The sequence below is a fragment of the Haliotis rufescens genome, unplaced genomic scaffold (genome assembly GCF_023055435.1).
Source record: "Haliotis rufescens isolate VD_foot unplaced genomic scaffold, xgHalRufe1.0.p SCAF_18, whole genome shotgun sequence".
Classification (NCBI taxonomy): Eukaryota; Metazoa; Mollusca; class Gastropoda; order Lepetellida; family Haliotidae; genus Haliotis; species Haliotis rufescens.
In genome coordinates this window covers 2,362,306-2,376,746 of record NW_025963868.1, presented here as the reverse complement: position 1 = coordinate 2,376,746, position 14,441 = coordinate 2,362,306, and the positions used below count along the sequence as shown (strand labels likewise).

Here is a 14,441-nt window from a genome sequence, read left to right as displayed (position 1 = left end):
AAATTTACCAAGGTCTACTTAATATTGAAACCTTATGTTTATTGAAAACATTGTAATAATATTATTGTTTTTTAAGAAACACATTTTCGCTGCTGGTCTATAAAATATTGTGACGTCATTGTCAATAACGGGCGTTAACCTGGAAACACAGATACAAATATTGTGGTGATAATTCCCACACCTCTGAATCAATGATGGTAAGTGTGTATTTACATCCATTTATCTAGAAGACTGCGCACTTGTGTGGTTGAATTTGTTTTGCGAGTCATCATTCATTGTCATAATCCCGCAGATAGCTTATTTAGGCGGCATATTCAAAACTCAAAATAACACCCCAACTCTCATGACTCCCCCACTCACAATTGACAGTGTTATTTCACGGCCTAATGCGACTCGCTACGATATATCCTTTATTTTCAGAACACCTTCTATCCCTACCAACACAATTCGCAGTATAAACAGTATTTTTATTGCAATATTTTCAAAGAAATTGACATGTTCATAGTCTAAAATCCACAATGCACAAGCATTTTCTGACCAAATTCTTTTTCATATCTGTCAAGTTGTAAATGACAAAGCTTTTTTGTGTATTGATTACACAATAATCGACAAAATATTTGTTTATTTCTGTCACCAAGTATACTACTGTGTATATAAAGGAATAATGAACATTGCCAAAATTATCACAATTCACTTTAAAAAAATTAAGAATTGAACGCCAGTTTGGATGGGTTCATTGAAGTGTGAACGATTTAAAAGTGCTGGTTAAAGTGTGTGAACCTCCGAGCTTTCGAATTCCACCTGTATCCCCCCTCCAAAAGTAATATATGTCGATTGCGCTGCTCAATCCTTTTAATTATATTTTATTTTTGGATATGGGATATGGGCGGAAGTCTTACTGTAGTAAGAACGGTTTCAACCTTGGTCATTGATAAAATGGAACAACACTAAATGGCGCCCACCCTCTTACTAATTGTTTGATAGGCATTACTTAGAAGTTGACGGATGACAAAGTAGAGAGAGTTTATGGACAAATTATCCATAAATTGTCTCTACTTTGTCAAGAATGCAGTTTACCGACCACGAGTAGTGGGCTTGATACACAGATGCGTTGGTGGTTTCTTACTTCTTGATCACAGTCACACACTAAGTAAAAAACATTGATTCTTACCTTACATGTTTACTTTAATAACTGTTAAACCAAACACCAATTTGTAGTGAAAAATATTAGTCGTGAAAAGATAAATATTTTCATTCATTGTACCATCCTTGACATTATCGACTGTAAACCTTCAATGTGCAATGGCTTACACACCACAGAAAAGTGTACATGCAAGTGTCATAATACATATCAGATCGTGAACAATTAAGGTATTGTGATACGTATCGGATTGCACAGTTGGTGTATCGTCCAAGCACCTACCTTCACCTTCTGCTTTGTGGTAAGGGAAGTGGGGATGTGCACAAGCTCCTTCCTTAGTAATGAAAGTTTTTCAGATGCCCTTTTTTGCTGCCCCTCTCCCCTGCCCCATCCCCACACCAAAGTTAATAATGATGTTTGGTTTGTTGAAATGTGGCCCCGATGGGAGTCGTTGATAAGGTTGTTACACACCATTATGAAACTTCTATATTCAAGTACTTTTGTGATGTTCAATTTTCAATGTTTATTGATTGAGTTGACATTCTATTTTGAGGTCTCATAGTAAACCATACAAATGAAAGCAAAGGAATGTTTCTACTTATGTTTTTGCAAATAGTAAACGCAGTTGCATGTGACTACCGTATTCAACGTAATAAGCGCCCACAGCAATTTTTGTTAATGTATTAGCTAGTGAACAATCCCAATTAGCACTCCTTCCAATTGATCAATGTACACAAGACTTATTTATTCGTGTATAATACACACTTGTGTGTTATATGCACCGTTAATTATGGGCAATTAAATTCTGGAAAATATATCTGTCGTGTATAATACACACAGACTTTTCTTTTCTATCATTTCAGGCTGTCAGCATTAACCACGAAATTTACGATCTTTCAACTCTGTCTTTTTTGTCAAGAAAAATTTTATTCTAATAAGAGCCCCCTATTTCAAATTTTGAGAGCGCCCTGGGCGCTTATTACGTCAAATGTGGTATATTAGAAGCATTAAACAAACGTGGCAGATATACCATATTCTTCGTAATAAGCGCCCACGGCAATATTTGCTAATATATTGGCTAGTGAACAGTCCCAATTAGCACCCCTTTTGATTGATCAATGTAAAACAAGACTTATTTATTCGCGTATAACACGCATTCATGTGTTATATGCACCCTAATTATGGGCAATTAAATTCTGGAAAAATATATCTGTCGTACATAAACATTTCAGGCTGTCAGCATAAACCACGAAATTTATCTTTCAACTCTGTTAAAAAACAAAATAGAATAATATTCTAATAAGAGCCCCCTATTTCTAATTTTGAGAGCGCTCTGGGTGCTTATTACGTCGAAAATGTTAGGTGTCCGGGGAAAAGCATCTGTACCCCAATACTTTCACAGCCCCCTCTGCATGTTAATCATGACTATTGCCAATGTTTGATTAAATACATGTACTTTGTCTTCAACAGATTCTACCATGAGTTCTCCCTATAGTGAGCACCATAAACATAGAATACATTCACCGAATCAACGAGGATCACCCGCTGGCACCATGAACGTTGCAGAGAAATTGTACTGGCGGAATAAGCTGCCCCACGGCTTCCAGTATTACCTGGAGCGTATGGCACGCAGCATCATCAGGGGGATGCCGGACAATGTGTATGAATTTGCAGCAGTCTACCTGGAGGAAAAACTTGTCGAGAGAAATGGTGAGTTAGTCTGAATATTCCCTTGTTTGAAAGAAATAGTACACACACATACACACCAATGTCATCAATAAAATCCTGCAGAAAGCTGAGTGGAAAAATGTAGCATCCCCTTCAAATGTCAGAGCTACAGATAAGCAGCGTATTTGCATAAAATACCCCCCCCCCTTTATAATCTTTATATCAATCACTGGATTATCAGGGCCAGTCTCAATTATGAACAGGCCATCATCACATTGGTGGAATATTGCTGAATGCAGTGTTAAGCAACATGCATATCTGGGCTTGTCTTAAAATCCCCCACATCACATGAAATATTGTTTCATGACAAAAATTCACTATATAACTACATTGTTACACTACAATTTTAAGTCACTAATGTTCTCATTTCTTCATGACTATGAACACGTTCCTTCTGACTTACATATGTTTGAACAAAGCTAAAACGTCAGTCAACTTCAGTGTATGCATGACCACATCGTTTTATACGTGTATCTAAATACACTCTGCCAGGGTTTCTGTCAAACTATTCCCAATCGGACATTTTGTACCTATCTCTTGACACCAACAGCGGGTACCTGGGTAGGGTCGGGTAATAGGGGTGTGGGTACCCGGGTAGTAAATTTGGACACATCCTAGTCAAACAACCTACTCTATCAACGCAGTGATGTGGTCATATATATCTGCCAACGCATGGTCCTGGGTAGACTTGATACTGCTGGCGGACGAAGCAGATTGTAGGATTCTAAACTGAATGAAGCCTGCATGTATGACATCATCCAATATTTAATGACATACCATATTCGACGTAATAAGTGCCCAGGGCGCTCTCAAAATTAGAAGTAGGTGGCTCTTATTAGAATATTATTTTGGTGGAAAAAAAACAGATTTGAAAGATAAATTTTGTGGTTTATGCTGACAGCCTGAAGTGTTTATGTACGACAGATATATTTTTCCAGAATTTAATTGCCCATAATTAAGGGTGCATATAACACACGAGTGCGTCTTATACACAAATAAATAAGTCTTGTGTACATCGATCAATCAGAAGGGGTGCTAATTGGGACTGTTCACTAGCCAATATATTAGCAAATGTTGCTGTGAGCGCTTATTAGAACGGGGCGCTTATTACGTCAAATACGGTAATGTTTTTCTTATTCTTGGGTGAAGTCATTTCTGTCTGAGAACTGTTTGAAAAAACACCTATATCAAAGTAACCTGAATCTTAATACTGAGTGTGTAAGGCACATTTTCAGATGTTTTACTGATATTGTTCTTCTCAAAACCTTCTGTTGGCAGCCTTTAAAATTCACACTCGTCCACTAGCCTGTGACCATTGTGTCAATGTCATTAAAATCAGATCTCCGTGCTCGCTACCACAACACAAAGACCTGAGAACATCCCATTACAGGTCACGTCAGAAGGACCTTCCGCAAACTTTTACAGACCAATGAAATGAAAAATAAGATGTTGACATTAGCCAGTTTCTTTGAGCTTAATGGCACTAGTTTCTAACTGTCTACTTCCATTCCAGACTACGCTTAATATATATATATACACGTATATCGATTCAAAATTTCAAAACTGAACAAAAGAAAACTTTGGAATGTCTAATAGATGGCTGAGATTGTTTGGCAGTACTTCCCATGGGCATGAATGTCTCTTCCGTTTCAAATGTTTATAACATTGAAAACAGAGATAGACGATGATTGCATGATTAGAAAAAACATTTAGACTGTCACTTTCCTGATCTGGTACGCTACGCATCGATTGTTCAGATGTAAGGTCATAGTGGCAAGACGCAACATGCAATGGCATGTCTTCAGATCTATGTTTAGCGGTAGCGAGAACTAAGATCTGATTTAGTGAGATTGAAATTATGCTGTGGTAGTCCTCATTGACGAGTTGTATTTGATGGCGATAATTCCAATCTCATTAAAATCAGACCTCAGTTCTTGCTACCGCTAAACAAAGATCTGAGGACATCCCATTAGGGGTCACGTCAGAACGACCTTTCATCCAACCAATCAGAGCATGGCTTACAAGATTATGAAAGTGACAGTCGGAATGTGATTTCTAATCATGCAACCTCGAAAACTTTAACTCCGAACGATAGTTACGGGTTTAACAACTGAATCCATACAATGTAGACCATCTATTAGCCATTCCAGAATGTTCTTTTGTTCAGGTTTCAAATTTGTAATCGAGAATTTGTCAAAATATGTTTCGAAGCGTATTTGAAATTAGTGTCGTAAAGCACGAAAAAGCTGCCTTCTGATTGGTCATTCCATTGGTCGGTCAAAGTTTCGGCAAGGTCTGTCTGACGTGGCCCGTAATGGGATGTCCTCAGATCTTTGTTTAGCTGTAGTGAGAACAAAGATCTTATTTTAATGAGATAGGCGATAATTCTGAACCAGTTCTCAATGGCCAAATTGGTACTGAATAAAACTGAAGGGAAATGAAAACATAGTAACTATTTTTGTTTCATTCAAGCAGGACTAGCGACACACTTTGAAGATTAGTGAAATAAGGACCCTTCACGTTCTCTTGAAGAATGTTTGATAAGATCATTTGGCATTTTTGTGAAATGTGATGGGAATCTTAAAACTTGAACAGCGTTTAAACAAAAGTTTAAAGAAGAAAGTGAACTGATTGAACTTTAAGCCTGCCTGTATGCATCCTTCCCACACAACATGCACACAACTAGATATGTTTCTCATCCTTCTGCCACACAACTAGATATGTTTCTCATCCTTCCGCCACACAACTAGATATGTTTCTCATCCTTCCCACACAACAAGCACACAACTAGATATGTTTATTATCCTTCCGCCACACAACAAGATATGTTTCTCATCCTTCCGCCACACAACTAGATATGTTTCTCATCCTTCCCACACAACAAGCACACAACTAGATATGTTTCTCATCCTTCCCACACAACAAGCACACAACTAGATATGTTTCTCATCCTTCCACCACACAGCTAGATATGTTTCTCATCCTTCCGCCACACAACTAGATATGTTTCTCATCCTTCCCACACAACAAGCACACAACTAGATATGTTTCTCATCCTTCCCACACAACAAGCACACAACTAGATATGTTTCTCATCCTTCCCACACAACAAGCACACAACTAGATATGTTTCTCATCCTTCCCACACAACAAGCACACAACTAGATATGTTTCTCATCCTTCCCACACAGCAAACACACAACTAGATATGTTTCTCATCCTTCCCACACAACATGCACACAACTAGATATGTTTCTCATCCTTCCCACACAACAAGCACACAACTAGATATGTTTCTCATCCTTCCCACACAACAAGCACACAACTAGATATGTTTCTCATCCTTCCCACACAACATGCACACAACTAGATATGTTTCTCATCCTTCCCACACAACAAGCACACAACTAGATATGTTTCTCATCCTTCCCACACAACAAGCACACAACTAGATATGTTTCTCATCCTTCCCACACAACAAGCACACAACTAGATATGTTTCTCATCCTTCCCACACAACAAGCACACAACTAGATATGTTTCTCATCCTTCCCACACAACAAGCACACAACTAGATATGTTTCTCATCCTTCCCACACAACAAGCACACAACTAGATATGTTTCTCATCCTTCCCACACAACATGCACACAACTAGATATGTTTCTCATCCTTCCGCCACACAACTAGATATGTTTCTCATCCTTCCCACACAACATGCACACAGCTAGATATGTTTCTCATCCTTCCGCCACACAACTAGATATGTTTCTCATCCTTCCCACACAACAAGCACACAACTAGATATGATTCTCATCCTTCCGCCACACAACTAGATATGTTTCTCATCCTTCCCACACAACATGCACACAGCTAGATATGTTTCTCATCCTTCCCACACAACATGCACACAACTAGATATGTTTCTCATCCTTCCGCCACACAACTAGATATGTTTCTCATCCTTCCCACACAACAAGCACACAACTAGATATGATTCTCATCCTTCCCACGCAACATGCACACAGCTAGATATGTTTCTCATCCTTCCCACACAACATGCACACAACTAGATATGTTTCTCATCCTTCCCACACAACATGCACACAACTAGATATGTTTCTCATCCTTCCCACACAACATGCACACAACTAGATATGTTTCTCATCCTTCCGCCACACAACTAGATATGTTTCTCATCCTTCCCACACAACAAGCACACAACTAGATATGATTCTCATCCTTCCCACGCAACATGCACACAGCTAGATATGTTTCTCATCCTTCCCACACAACATGCACACAACTAGATATGTTTCTCATCCTTCCCACACAACAAGCACACAACTAGATATGATTCTCATCCTTCCCACGCAACATGCACACAGCTAGATATGTTTCTCATCCTTCCCACACAACATGCACACAACTAGATATGTTTCTCATCCTTCCCACACAACATGCACACAACTAGATATGTTTCTCATCCTTCCCACACAACATGCACACAACTAGATATGTTTCTCATCCTTCCCACACAACAAGCACACAACTAGATATGATTCTCATCCTTCCCACGCAACATGCACACAGCTAGATATGTTTCTCATCCTTCCCACACAACATGCACACAACTAGATATGTTTCTCATCCTTCCCACACAACATGCACACAACTAGATATGTTTCTCATCCTTCCCACACAACATGCACACAACTAGATATGTTTCTCATCCTTCCCACACAACATGCACACAACTAGATATGTTTCTCATCCTTCAGCTGAGATCCAGCGGCTGCCTGATGTTACCTACTTTGACAGACTGAAGGAGAAACATGCCCCTCCACCGTCAGAACAAGATGACGTCAGTGAGGGGGAGGGAGCTCTCCAACAGACAGGTGAGAAACACACATTATCTTCCACGCCACCAACCTCCTGGTGTACAGACAAGCTTACAGTTATAGGCAAATGCTTTGATCATCTCACTGTGAAGAGTTGCACCTTTAGGAATTGTTTGATCATGGGGTCAGGGCCCTGTTCCACAGCGCTCAGACGATCGTAACTCCCATATATTAACATACACTTACGACAATGGAGTGCTAAGATCCCTTTGTGGAACTCGCCCTAATCCAGGATTCACACTTGTTTATATACTGTAAATCTTGAAATTAACGCGAGCGTGAATTAAATGCGAAAAATCACATTTACATCAACAATAAGACATTTTGGATTGCAAAAATACCAATTTAGACATACGCTGATGTATTCCACACCACTGTTTATTGAGCAGCACTTGTATATAAAGTATATAAACCATGTCATTCAAACACTAATTACGTCCTGTGAATTGTCACTGCTGGGGTCAAGACAAGAGTTCTACTCACTTATGTCATCACTGATCACACCTGCAAGTCCAGACAGACGCTACCCTTTGTTCTTTGCGACTGCGTCAAAGGCCGACACGAGCCAGCACGCATGTATTGTTTTTGTGGAAGTACTCTACTCAGCGCTAATAAGCGGTGCTATTTGGTGTGTGATTGGATTAATGTAAGGTTGGATTAAGGTGAGGATTCTAAACCTGACTGAGGACATCTTTAGATAGATATCCACTGATGCTTGAGAGGAGGGGGTGTCGCATTCATATTGAGTCGCATTTTTAGCTAGGGTCCAGTGGTCGCATTCTTTGGAGACGCATTAATTTCAGGATTTACAGTATAACCTAGTTCACATGCACAAATTTACTTACTTAAGAAATTTTCTACATGTGTAACTATACATACGTGTGTATGAGTAAATTTACTATGCGTTCACATGGAAATCAACTTAGGTGTGAAAATGAAGTTGTAAATTTGGTAAGGCATATGTATTCGTCAGTCTGTTTACAACTTTCAACACAAAACAGGTTGTTTTCCAATCAAAGTTGAGTGAGAAGAGAGTTGTTTCACAGAAAATATTCGCATGAAGCAACATGTGTTTGATTTAATTTGTACACAAAGTTATGACTCATTGAAACCAGAAGAAAACACTGTCTGCTCAACTCTGTATATACACATAAAAGTTGACAATTTGTTTTGTGTCGGCAAAAGAACAGATATTAATTAGATCATCCTCTTATGTTCACATTGCAACACATACACACAGTGCAAATTTATATTTACTTTTGCACCTGCTCCAGACATGTTGCAAATTTGTTCCTGGTGTAAATATACACACATGAGTAAATGCGTTCACATGACAAGTATACTCACATACCGTATTCGACGTAATAAGCGCCCAGGGCGCTCTCAAAATAAGAAATAGGGGGCTCCTATTAAAATATTATTTTGGTGGGAAAAAACAGAATTGAAGGATAAATTTAATTTCGTGGTTTATGCTGACAGCCTGAAATGTTTATGTACGACAGATATATTTTTTCCAGAATTTAATTGCCCATAATTAAGGGTGCACAAGTGTGTATTATACGCGAATAAATAAGTCTTGTGTACATTGATGAATCGAAAAGGGTGCTATTTGGGATTGTTCACTGGCCAATATATTAGCAAATATCGCCGTGGGCGCGTATTAGAGCGGGGCGCTTATTACGTCAAATACGGTATGTATTTCTACACACATATGTATAGAGGGGCATGTGAACGGGTATATGATTCTAGGTCTGTCAGCCCATGCATCACTTCAGGTATTCTCCAACATTAAGTTCACAAGAAGTATCGTTCAAAAGTATTGTTTAAGCTCAAATCACTCATTTACTCATTTTGTTTGAGAGGTGAGGGTCAAATGCACACTCCGGTGCAGTGGTGACTTAGCATAACACCACTGCCACAGGCTAATTTGCATATCACGTGACCGGACTTTTCTCTTGTTGTAAACAAACCCGCTTTTTCAGATATTAGAATAGAACAGACTAATGCAAGTATTTAGGGGCACTTGACATATTGTTTTGCATAATTATATAGATATGCTACTACAACTGCGACAGTGAGTTGCATGACAATACATATTTATTCATCAAAGTGACCGTATAGCTAGCTCTCCGTAGGGCTTCGATGACAGTATGTGGAGCCGTACAAGCAATGTAAACATAGGATAACTACGCAAATAGAAATAGTTTTTCACGATTTAGGATATTTTCTCAATGAAAGTTAACCATTTTTGGACATATGTTTATCTAGATATGAGACTTGTCAAAAATAAAACAGATTAAAAACATATGCAATATCTTGAATGGACGGTGTATGATGTGACACATCGTCACATGGCGCTGGCCTGCGGCAGAAGTACTATGCTGGCTGCATGGAACTCTGGGTAAGAGAGAGGGTCAAATGCTAACCATGGAAATACAGATGTAGGGCTAAGTTACAACTGTGAGCGTGCCCTTGAATCTGATCCTGTATGTTTACATGTATCACTGTGCTAGAGTGGTGTCAGCACCCAAGTTAACAGCCAGAACATAATGATTGATATCAATATGTACATGTATAGCAGCTGTGCTTCTTCTTAGAAATAGTCGTGTTTGTGGAGTCAGTGTCAATATTTTGGATGACTAATACCCTGCTCCCGGAAATACACTTCAATCTGATTAACTCAATTTATCATCCTAATTTCGCCCTTATTACCAGTAGCTTATGGCATCTGAGATGCAGGATGAAATCTTGTAATATACCGTATTCAACATAATAAGCGCCCCGCTATAATAAGCACCCACGGCAATATTTGCTAATATATTGGCTCGTGAACAATCCCAATTAGCACTCCTTCCGATTGACCAATGTACACAAGACTTATTTATTCGTGTATAATACGCATTCGTGTGTTATATGCACCCTTAATTATGGGCAATTAAATTTTGGAAAAATATATCCGTCGTATATAAAGATTTCAGGCTGTCAGCATAAACCACAAAATTTGTCTTTCAGCTTTTTTTCACCAAAATAATATTCTAATAAGAGCCCCTTATTTCTAATTTTGAGAGCGCCCTTGGCGCTTATTACATCGAATACGGTAACTATTATTTTAAGTTGTTGCAGTATCCCTGGGGGTACATACCACACGCCTCCAGAGGCACGACGCATAAAACCACATGTACCCCGATTGATACTGCTACAACTAATTTTTCTTACTAACATGTTTTAGTCTGCATTCTAAAAAAATTAATACAAATTAAAACTTGATAGAAAAACAGCTGTTCAATTGAGCTTAGGTTAACTTGTGCTATGGCACATAACTTTCATTGACTCGGAAAAAGCATTTGACTTTTTGCTTTGAAGTGGGGTGTAAGGGATTTATTTTCCCGCTGAGAAATCCACAGGCAGCCTGTCTTGTTCATGGCGGGGTATAAGAGGTTTAATCTCCCACTGAGAAATGTATTTACCTCCAAGGCAGGATACATGGTATTTTATCAAGATGACCTGAATCAATCAGACCTCATCATTCTGACATGGAGGTATGATAAGGTGATTTACGATACTGGAATGACAAGTGTCTTACTTTCAGAAATATGTCTGTTCAACCCTATCCTTGATTACACAGTTTATTACATCTCTGAGAGGTCTCATTGAGAGTTATCCCTATTGAACCATGCTGCTTGGCTAGCTCAGTCCAGTTGTTCGATTTTTTGGGGACAGGGACAAATATTTGAAGATACTTCAATTGTTCAAATGTCACAAACTCTTTTAAGTTTATGTGACATTATGTCAACGATAGGCTCACTGAGTGATGTCTCCAATTGCTATAAAGGAACCAACATTTTTGTACCTTTTCTCAGAAATAAGACTATGGTTACCGTATTCGACGTAATAAGCACTCCGCTCTAATAAGCACCCACGGCGATATTTGCTAATATATTAGCTAGTTAACAAAACCAATTAGCACCCTTCCAATTGATCAATGTACACAAGACTTATTTACTCGTGTATAATACGCACACGTGGGTTATATGCACCCTTAAACACGGGAATTTAAATTCTGGGGAAAATATATCTGTCGTGTATGTAATTGTCTACTACTTGTTGGTTGGTTGGTTTGTTGTTTAACCCGTACTCAGCAATATTCCAGCTATATGGTGGCGGTCTGTAAATAATCGAGTCAGGACCAGACAATCCAGTGATTAATATCATGAGCATCGATATTGGGATCGATGACATGTATCAACCATGTCAGCGAGCCTGACCACCCATTAGTCGCCTTTTACGACAAGCATAGTCGGCTTTTAAGGCAAGCATGGGTTGCTGAAGACCTATTCTACCCCGGAATCTTCACGGGGCGACTACTACTTGTACTACTTGTTATAGTTATATATCCAAAATATTTGGAACTTGACCCTGTTCCATAAAGCGATTGTAGCGCTAATGTGATCTTAACTCCCATTATTTAGCATAGACTCTATGATCGCTTTGTGGAACGGGGCTGGGGATCAGAAGTATATGTAAGTCAGTCCATTTTTGTGGGTCTGATACACATCCATGCAAGCATATCCTCTTTCATGTTTTCAACATTAGATGTAGATTTTGGATCAATATTGACAATCAATCAGTACTTAAATATATATGTCATGGAAACACAGATCCGGTTTCATAGTCAGCAAAATCTGTCGATATTTATGAGGTCAGTGTCACACAAAACTGGCCAGGTCACTACAACCGGAGGATGGATCTGGTGTATTCGATTTGATTAATAAAAAGTTGCAGAAAAATGATTCATACATTTCTATGGAAGTGTATTAGTGCCACAGTCTAAAAGGAAATTATCTACTTAGACAATACTTTCATCTATGAATGAAGGTGATTGCTAAAAAACTGCTTGTCCTAAGAGGCGACTAACGGGATTGGGTGGTCAGGCTCGGTGACTTGATTGATGCATTTCATCGATCCCTATTGCATGGATCGATGCTCATGATGTCAATCACTGGATTGTCTGGTCCAGACTCGATTATTTATTTATAGCTGGAATATTGCTGAGTGCGGCGTAAAAGAACAAACCAACCAACCAACTTAAAAACTGTTAATTTGATTAAATGTTAGGGAGAATGTTGGCCATCTATTTTCATTTGGCCTTTTGCAACATACTGAGTTCATTTCAAATTTCAAATTTCAGCACTTAAATTAAAACGACTGCACAATGACGCTCAGTGATTCATAGGACAATCGCGAGTATTAGTTTCTCAAATTTGTTATAGTTTGAGTGATTCTCACCCCTTCATCGTCACGTTTTACCTCTTACCTCTAATAATTTCTGTAATGGAGAAATCATGAGAATCAACACAATCGAGTTATTCCTCCGACTTAAACCATGTTAAGGTTGATATATAATTTTGCTAAAGTTTTGAATAATGACCTATAGTTGATTGTTTGTAGTTTGGAGAACATTTTGTGCTCTCCTCTCTTTATTATGGTTGTGAGAGAGTGCGGCGTGTGTCCTTCTTTAATTATCTTCGACACATTGAAATGTAGATTTACTTTATTCAAAGTTTAGATAGTACCCGAATACAGACATTTCAAGGAAGGAAGTCAAACAAGTTGGTCGTGACTAATGAAGCCAGAGATTATGTACAACTAACCTGAGACTGTTAGTTACTCGAGAAAATATTGTTACACAAGTCGATAATTTGATGTACCGTATTAGTAGATGATACTGTCTTCTACCTAGATTATAATATCATAGACGTAGATGTGAGTATCTTCTACGTAGATGTGAGTAGTATCATTGCTTCCGTACAGAGCTCCAGATAAGTTTTTGAGCAATAGAGTTTTTACTCTAAGGTTTCTATTTTAATTGGGTTATTATATTTTCTTTGGGTAACCAATATTTTCTCACTCATCAATTCATCACTCTATTGGGTTTTTCCCAAAATTAGTGAAGATTTTAAGATTTAAAAAAAATGAAATGTTTTAGATGTATATAACTGTATATATAGGCTTGACTCGGAAAGTAAATTAGCTCGTAATTGTTTCGGAAATTAGCTCCTTTGTAGGCATGCTGAAAAAGCTTCATTTGGTATTTACCCAAGCTGTTTTTATATACATTTTAGTTTTTCATTTAATGCATGCGTTTCTGTACGCAAGTTAATTGAAAGTAATTGGGTTTTCAATATTTTTAAGGGGTATTTTATGCAAATACGCTGCTTTTCTGTAGCTCTGCTTCCATAGATATCTGAATAATTCCACAGAGGTAATCTATATCCTTGATGTTACATTCTAATGAGGCATCGTTCATGTTACTGTTAGAGCACACTGACAGAATGCTATTGGAAATTAACTGAACTTTTGTATTTGCAACAGTCGGAGACTTAGGCTTGATTCTTTCAGTCAGCTCAGCTGACAATAGATTATATATTAACACTAACATCTTTTGAAAACAGTGCCAAAACGTGGGTTTGGGCTATGAAACACTATGTGACACACCATATAAGGTCAGAGACACATGCTTGTCAACCATTGTTGCAATGTTGATAGACTTAATGTCTTTTGTTTATACAGTGAGACCTCATTAATCTGGACAGTAGAGTTCCCAATAAAGTTGTCTGTATTAACAAAATTCGGGATAAACAAATTCATGGGTACGTACTACGGTCACGTTTA

General features: G+C 38.3%; 1 protein-coding gene across 4 annotated transcripts in view; it reads left to right on the top strand.

Moving 5' to 3' along the window:
- Window positions 1–81: 81 nt before the first annotated feature.
- LOC124120171 (fibrous sheath CABYR-binding protein-like) overlaps window positions 82–14,441 on the top strand; it is a 58,315-nt gene continuing 43,955 nt past the window's right edge. For all 4 annotated transcript variants that reach the window (XM_048398125.1, XM_048398124.1, XM_048398123.1 and 1 more), the window contains exons 1-3: window positions 82–197; window positions 2,612–2,851; window positions 7,650–7,766. In XM_048398125.1, the coding sequence (XP_048254082.1) occupies window positions 2,620–2,851; window positions 7,650–7,766 (349 nt within the window). In that variant the 5' untranslated portion in view covers window positions 82–197; window positions 2,612–2,619. The remainder of the gene's footprint in view (window positions 198–2,611; window positions 2,852–7,649; window positions 7,767–14,441) is intronic.